The sequence below is a fragment of the Chrysochloris asiatica genome, unplaced genomic scaffold (genome assembly GCF_000296735.1).
Source record: "Chrysochloris asiatica unplaced genomic scaffold, ChrAsi1.0 scaffold00053, whole genome shotgun sequence".
Taxonomy (NCBI): Eukaryota; Metazoa; Chordata; class Mammalia; order Afrosoricida; family Chrysochloridae; genus Chrysochloris; species Chrysochloris asiatica.
The window spans coordinates 15,406,072-15,414,424 of NW_006408571.1; the positions used below are offsets into that span (position 1 = coordinate 15,406,072).

General features: G+C 41.4%; 1 protein-coding gene across 1 annotated transcript in view; it reads left to right on the forward strand.

The window, feature by feature from the left end:
- Positions 1-7,897, forward strand: part of DCAF10 (DDB1 and CUL4 associated factor 10) — a 41,627-nt gene extending 33,730 nt beyond the window's left edge. Inside the window, exons 6-7 of the mRNA XM_006863129.1 lie at positions 5,340-5,485; positions 6,818-7,897. Coding sequence (XP_006863191.1) covers positions 5,340-5,485; positions 6,818-7,186 — 515 coding nt within the window. The 3' untranslated portion in view covers positions 7,187-7,897. The remainder of the gene's footprint in view (positions 1-5,339; positions 5,486-6,817) is intronic.
- Positions 7,898-8,353: the final 456 nt, after the last annotated feature.

Here is an 8,353-nt window from a genome sequence, read left to right on the forward strand (position 1 = left end):
TATCTTATTTGATTGTTCCTGTAGCACTTTCCTGACTTCTTCCTTATTTTTCTCAACTCCGTTGTATAGTGTTTTGATATATTTTATAATCCTTTTTCTGAATTCCTTCTCCGGCATTTCCAAAGCCTACCCATCTTCTAGTATAGAGTGTAGGTCTACTTCCAGCTCATTTACCTCAGTCACTATCTCGTTTCTGAACATGTACAGATGTGGTCATATGCTTCTGTTTTTTGGGCATCTTCAAGGGTTATCTGTGGACTTAATACTTAGATGGGTATGTATTTTGGTAATTTTTTATGCTTTCTTAATGCCTCCCGGTAGATGTAATCAGGAAATGGGCTTCCCTTTTCACTCTTCTTCCTGAAAAATTTCAAGATAACACTGTTGGTCGTTTTGACATAATTTAGGATTTAATTTTTGGCCTATTTCCTCTTTTGTCTGCTTGTCCCACTCCACAATCCCCACTCAAGGCCTTTTTTCTAGTTTGAAACAGTTCAGGGCTGGCTGTGGCCATTTGGTTTTAATTGGAAACTTGTCTCTTTAAATTTCGAGGCGATCTGTGCGCATGCGTAGTATAACCCTCCAAGGGTGGGGCTAGGGTGCCCACTAACTCAGTTACCCCTATAGTCACCAGAATGGAGGTGCACAGACAGCAAAGGACCAATGAACAGATACCAAAAGAAAATAATGTCCACACCTTTAACTCAGCGGTTCTGCCAGGTGTGTGTGTGGCCGCTCCGATCCTTCCCCCACGTGGTCTCACCCAAGATGGCAGCTCCTGGAGTAGCTGAGTGTCCCGAACTCAAAAGCAATGGGTTTCTTGCTTCTGCCACAAATTCCCCCCACAAATTCCCCCAGCTGTAAGCCTTCCAACCTTGTAAATATTCCTTTATATGTGGTTCAGAGTTCTGGGACCATCCCCTGAGCCAGCTTGGTCGGGTATTCTGTTGGCGGTATTGTTGGCAGAGCTCTTTGCTACACATCCACACGATCCGCCATCTTGTTTGTTCTCGCCAGTATGTATTTTTGTTATTTTGAATCACATTTCATCATGTCTCCTTCCTCAGTAGTTCTGGCAGGGACTATTTCTTTTTTCTCTTTTACCATTTATTTGTTTTTTGTTGTTGAGATTATGCACAGCAGAACATAACACCAGTTCAACTATTTCTGCACATACAGGCCTGGACCAGGTTTTTCAAGTTGTGTAACCATTCTCATGCACCTTTTATTAATTGTTCCTGTCCGATTAACATAAATTTACTTCCTCCTACATTTCCTAAGCTTTTGCCAGGGACTCTTTCATAAGGACTTCTAATTTGTTTGTTCTTTGGATGGCCTCATTTGATAGGTGCATAACTGGTTGTTTTGCATGACTACTTAATGCTAGTAGAATAATTTGAGAGTCCCTTTTCATTTATGACTTAGTATTTTCCTCTGGATGTTGAAGGCTGTGATGTTTCTTTCACTTTGAGGTTAAAAACTGCCCCTTAATTATTAAGATTTATGCCTTGAAGTTTAACATTTCTCCTTTGACTTGCAGCAGAAACCTCTTTTGCAGGTTCATAACCTTCTACTTTGACCTTGGAAAACAAGCAAGGGCTCCTAATAATCATTAAGAAAAATCTTTATTGATTGACACTTGAAAAATAAACTTACTTAATTTAAGAAGACAAGAATAGTTAACATGCTTGTTTGTTATTGACCAATGGTAAACACAAATATACAACAGTTTTAAGGTATATAGACAGTTGGAAATGGGGAAGAGATGATGTGTGGTTGGACAGAGAAAAGAAGAAAATTAGAGGGTGGAAAGAAGGAGAAGGTCGGGACGTGGGTTTGTAGATGAAATTGCTATGACTGTTGGAAGGCCCAGGTCTTCAGGGACCAGAGTATGTCAGCACCATCCTTTTGCAAGTATTAGACCTCATTTAAGAATTAGAACTTCATTTTTTGAAGTGAAATCTCATGGATTATTAGGGATTCAGCACAAATAAGAAAGGAGCTGCTCTAGTTCAAGTGAAATTTGGGAGACCTTTGACCCTCACTATTTCCAACTCCATCATCACACTTGTCCCATCTTGGTTAAAATAATTTTGGTTTTTTCCTTGCTTTTACTATATACTTTCAAAACTAATTCTTTTTTTTTTTTTTAATGTTTTATTGTGAATTATGTGATAGTTTACATGGGAGAACATTAGTTTTACGTTCATTCTATCGTTTATCATGTCATTGCCATGGTTACAATCCCCTCCATGCAATCCTTCCCCCGTACCCCCCAGGTCTTCAGCACACAGTCACTCTCCCTTTCTGGATCTAAAGTCTCCAGCTGCTCCATCGCTCCACGTCATCATCTCTGGCTCCATTTCAGGCATCACTACTTCTCTGGGTAGGGTCCCACTCTCTGCTCTTCTCCCTTGATGGTCCTAGGGACCTCCGCTCCTAGACTGAAAAGTTAATCACTCCCCTCCTTGCTTATAAAACATCTACTTTACATTCCGACCCTCACAAACAGTCCTGATAACAATTATTCACTATTTCAAAACTAATTCTTGAGGTGTTGTTGTTGTTAAGTACTGTTGAGTTGGTCCCCACTCATAGTGACCATATAGGACTTTCAAGGAGCAACTGGTGGGTATGAATTGCCAGCCTTGTTAGCAGTCCAGTGCTTATCCATACCCCAGGACTCACAATTCTTGAAGTAGGGGTTTTTTTTGTGTGTGTTTTTTTCTAAAATTGTTAAAGTTCAATTACATATGAAATTATAATTTAGATATAGATTGAGTTGTAACAATGTAATTTAAAGCTTCATGGTTTCTGTCAATGTATCAGTAATCTAAAGGGAATCTTTCTTTAAAAAGGAAGACAGTACAGATTCCAGAAAAACAATTCACAAAGGGTCTGACAGAGGCAATTCAACTTTCAAAGCAACTCCTTCCATAGGAAATGTTTTTGTGAATTTCTTGATAGTGAATTTCTAAGCTGCTTCTTTACAATGTGTACATACACCTGAGCTGTATGACATACTTCCATTATTAATAGTGACTGATTACAGCAATCATTTTCATTGGGAGCTAGGCAGAAGGAAATTGTAGGGGGTTGCAGTTGCCAGGAACATGTTTGCCGGCCCTTGTTTTGGCATGCATTTATGTGAGAATGACCCCTCTCCCCCGCAATACACACACAATGCCACAGGCTTATTTGCCCATAGGAGCATAACAAGTCCTGCCCCTTGCACCTTGCATACATAATAGCCAATAATTCTCATGGCTTCTCGGGACTAGAGAGCAACCAGGTCTTCTGGAGTAAGAATAGTATCTTTTCCTTTCTAGATTCCTTTTTATGTTATGTAACATTGTTTCTTTCCTGAAGAAAAAAGAACTTTCTGAGATGCAGACCAAATCAAAAGGAGCATTAATCACCATTCATGCTTTAGCCTGAGGTCACTGGAATTTTTGCTGTAGGGGCTTTAGTTCTAGTCCTACACTTTTCCCATGCTCTTACCTACCCCAAAGACACCGAGAGAGGCATTGTATTTTACATGTGCTGGTATCATAAGGAATGAAGGCATGAGAGGTGGTTACCAGAAATCAAAGCTTTGGTGAATTATCTTAGTCTTTTTTTTTTTTTTTTTGGCTTAGGGGTTTGTTTGTTTTCCTTCTACTGTTTCATTGTTTTTGTTTGTTTCTTCTTTCTTCTGCCTCTCTTTCCATTCCCTTGAAATTTATTCTTTCTGCATTTTTTTTCTTTTTTATTTAACCTCTTCTCCTCACCCCTTCCCCTCTTTTGTTCTTTTTAAAAGTTTTATTGTGAATTATGTGACAGTTTACATGGGAGAACATCAGTTTTACATTCATCCTATCATATGTTGTTTCATTGCCATGGTTACAATCCCCTCCATGCATTACCAATCAACAAAAGGGTACATCTTATAAGCCTGCCCCCCTTCCCTCCCTCCCGCCCCCCCTCTCCTCCCCGGTTGTCAGCACACAGCCCCTCTCCCTCCCTGGGTCCTGAGTCCCCAGCTGCTCCATCTCTCCATGTCATCATCTCTGCCTCCATCTCTGGGTAGGGTTCCGCTCTCCGCTCTTCTCCCTTCATAGTTCCAGGGACTTCCGCTCCTAGCCTGCAAAGTTAATCACTCTCCTCCTTGCCACAAAATGCCCACTTTTACATTTACAGCCTTCACAATCAGTCCTGGTAACAATTATTCACCCTTGTATCACAAGAGACCTATCCGCATCGCCTTTCATCAGTCCCGCCTAAACAGGTTGGATACTACTCAGTGGAGATTCTACCTTCCTCCATGCCCTCTGGATCTAGGTTCCCTCTTGAAAGCTTATAAGCCAGTCACTTCTTGCCTTTGTGCCCTCGCCCCCCCCTCCCCCATTTTGGATAGCCAATGTCCAAGTTGCCCATCCCTGTCCACTCTGTGTATGGAGGGGGTGGGAATGATCCTTGCTGTAAAGATTTGTTCCCTCTGTTGAGTTGCTGTATCCATAGGTGTAGGTCAAGTTCATCAAATTGTATCAGATTACTCTTTATTTCCTCTTCTTTCTTCTTCTAGTTGAGCTCTGATCACCCAGTCATTGAGGCTAGGTCAATTGGGTATTATCTGCAAGTGTGGGTGCTCTTGTGAATATGCCCTCTCTTCTTATCCATTGGACACTTCACTCTCCACTCTAGTCCTCCATGGCTATGTCACTGATTCTGGGCCCAAGAGTCCCCAGGTCTTGCCACACTGCTGGCCAAGTAGGTCTCCACCTGGGTTCACAGGAGTCTATTGATCATTGTAGGGCTTAGCTCGCAGCCTCATAGCTGTTTTTCCCTCACTTCCCCTTGTCGGTGGTGAACGTGGTCACCCATCAGAGTGTGTATTCCCATTGAGTCTTCGTCTTACTCTGACCCCTTGCTTTGATGTCTTCTGGGCAGGCAACTTGCTTGTTCTTATAGTAATTGGTCGGTCTGCCTCTATTGTTTTGTATTTTTCCTGTCAGTCTTTCTTTCAAGAGGTATCTTCTGTTCTAGCCACTCAAAGCTGGTCTGCCCATCCTCTCAGGGGGAAATTTCCCACCTCTGAAGATTCTGGATGCTGTTCAGGATTTCACCCATAGTCTTATGTAATGCAGAGGCTCTGCAGGTAGCCTCCTTCACTGGGCACGTTGTATCCCCATTTTAGGTATTCCAATCAATTATATGCAGAAGACAGACTTACAAGCTTTCTATGGTGATATTTCTGGCTTTTCCTTTCTCTCACCTTCCAGTGTCTATTTTATAATGTAATGCAAGTATCTTAGTCCTTGATGGTGTAAGTCTCACATCTTCATTTTCTTTTATCTTAGGAGTTTCACCACGAAATAGTCTTGAAGTCTTAACACCTGAAGTTCCTGGAGAGCGAGACCGTGGAAACTGTATCACATCCTTACAGCTGCACCCAAAAGGATGGGCCACTCTTCTTCGGTGCTCTAGCAACACTGATGACCAGGAGGTATGAGCAGCAGACTTGCAACTTCAATCAAATTGAGTGGCGAGATTGCCATTATCTTGTATGCAGATCTTAGAGTGCTCACTGGACAGAGGCCCGGTCCTCGAGGACACAACCAAGTTCCTGTGTCTTAACTTGCCTGCCTGTTGTCTTTATTCCTTGCAGACTCTTCTTTCCCCACTCCTGCATCTGAGGGACAAGCTGGGAGGTGATTTAAAGGCATCATCAGCTCAGATTCTACCTACCTCCTTCATCTTGCCTAAAAAATCCTTATGTAATGTTCTCCCATGTAAACTATCACATAATTCACAATAAAACATTTAAAAAAAACCTTATGCAGTAAACATAGGGCTGAGATGTTCCCATTAAACTGGTAAAGATCAGATTTTGCTAAGCCAATTGAATATTTTAATTTTCTCTTTTTAAAACTCCAGAGGAAAGCTTTGGAGAAGGCATGGATTAAACTGATGAGGAGGGAACAAAATATTAAATGGCTACACTCATCACTTTGGAAAGCAGGAGTCTTCTGAGGACCTCACTGGATCTGCTTGGTGGTTATGTGCCATTGAGTCAGTTTGAGTCATAGTGACTCTATAGAGGGTTTCCAAGGCTGTAAATCTTTATGGGAGCAAAAAGTCTCATCTTTCTCCTGAGGAGTCAATTCAAACTGCTGACCTTGATGTTAGCAGCCCAGCTCATAATCCAGTACGCTACCAGGGTTCCTTCTCACTGGCTTGAGAGATTATAAATGAACGGAGAGAAGAGCCTTTGAAGTATGTGGAGGAAGAGGTACTCTAGGGCTTGGATGGCCCCTGTTGTGTTGTTGTGTGCCATTGAGTCAGTTTGACTCAGAGACCCTGTATAAGGTTTCTCAGAATTGCTGGTGGGTTTGAACTGCTGACCTTGTAGAATTTTAAAAATATCAAGATCGTTTTTGCCTTTATAAAAGTGAATGATATTACATTGTTGCACAAGTCACAGGACAGCCTCAGGGAACAAAAGCCTTCAAAGCACCTTAGAATGTTGTTAAGTGCCATCGAGTTGGTTTTGACTCATAACAATGCTGTAGAGTGTTTCCAAGGAGATGCTGGTGGGTTTGAACTGCTTATCCTAGAGCGCCACACCAGGACTCCTGGCACATAATAACTTCAGCTTATAAAGACAAGCATATGTGCGGCCTATACATTTTGTTGTTGGGATGGGGTCACATTCATCTGAATTTTATCTTGCAACAATTCTGTGACTTTGGCATTCTATTGAACCTTTTAAACACAAGGAATTTCTTTAGTGCTATTTGGAGCCGTCTAACCTTTTGTCTCCCTTCTCTTTCCCTAGTGGACTTGTGTCTATGAATTCCAAGAAGGAGCTCCTGTGCGACCTGTGTCACCTCGCTGTTCACTACGACTGACTCATTACATCGAAGAAGCCAATGTAGGCAGGGGTTATATCAAAGAACTTTGCTTCAGCCCCGACGGGCGAATGATTTCTTCCCCACATGGCTACGGGATCCGCTTGTTGGGATTTGACAAACAGTGTAGTGAACTTGTTGACTGTTTGCCCAAAGAAGCCAGTCCCCTTCGAGTGATTCGTTCTTTATACTCTCACAATGATGTGGTACTGACAACAAAGTTCTCTCCTACACATTGTCAGATCGCCTCAGGGTGCCTTAGTGGGCGGGTGTCTTTGTATCAGCCAAAGTTTTAGGCACAACTTACATCAAATAAGGAACTCTTCTGGTGTTTGACTTATAAATCACTTCAATTTAGGTGAAGTGCTGTCTTTTAGAAGAGCTTATAAATTTGGATCAAGACCCTGGCTCTTTAGGTTCCATGAACACATCTGCGACCCAAGTTCTCGAGCGCCCAACATTACACAGGCGTCTCCAAGTTTTAGGTTCTCTGCAGCTCATCTTTTTCAGCATTCCTCTGCTCCTGCTGACTTTGTGCTTATGAATTCCAAATTCGTCTGCTGATTTTGCATGATAGCTTGTCAGTTTCTTTTTTCCTTTATTTCTCCCTCTTTTAAATTTCTTTCCCTTTTTTATGTTTTTTTTTTTTTTTTATGTGAATTTTGTGGGCATTTGGCAGGTGTTTTGGTTGGGTTAGGGAAAACCTGTGAACCTGTGACACCAGCAGGGAATAAAACCTAGAAGTTTGATGTTGGCATATTGGTTGTTGAAACAGAAATATCATTTTAACTGTCAATGCACTTGACCTTTTAAAGTTGCTATTTTTCAATAATGAGCACAGACAATGATGTTATAACTGTTAGTGTTGGAACAAAATATCTTTTAGGTTTCCTGTTACATTTATACACACTTTTCATAATGAGAGGGATTTTGTTTGTTGTGAAATTCTAGAAAAAAGATTGCCACCTTTTGTAATTTGCTTTACTTCTATGAATTTAAAAGCTGTATTATCAGCTGTTCTGCGGGAGAAAGATGAGGCTTTCTGCTCCCGTAAAGATTTACAGCCTCGGAAACCCTGTACAGGGTCACTATGAGCCGGAACCGACTCCACGGCACATAACCACCACCACCATTATCAGCCTTGGTATTTTATTTCTATCAGTAGCATTTAAAAGGAGGGGAAGAAATGGACATTGGTCATTTCTGTTGTACAGAAGAGGACCTTTTTATTGGTTTGTATAATGTCTGGTCACAGAATGCTGAGAGCAGTGTGCTAGGTCTTCTCTGTTTCCTCTGCCAGATCATTTGAATTGCACAGAATAATATAAGATTGGAGCTTCCAAAAGTTTGTGGAAAAATTCAATTATCTTTCAAATTCCATTTTTCCATGAACTTTTTGAAGCCTCCTCTTAACTATTGGAGTCTTGAGTAAAGAGGTTGTGTTTTCCCCTTCTTTCTTCTTG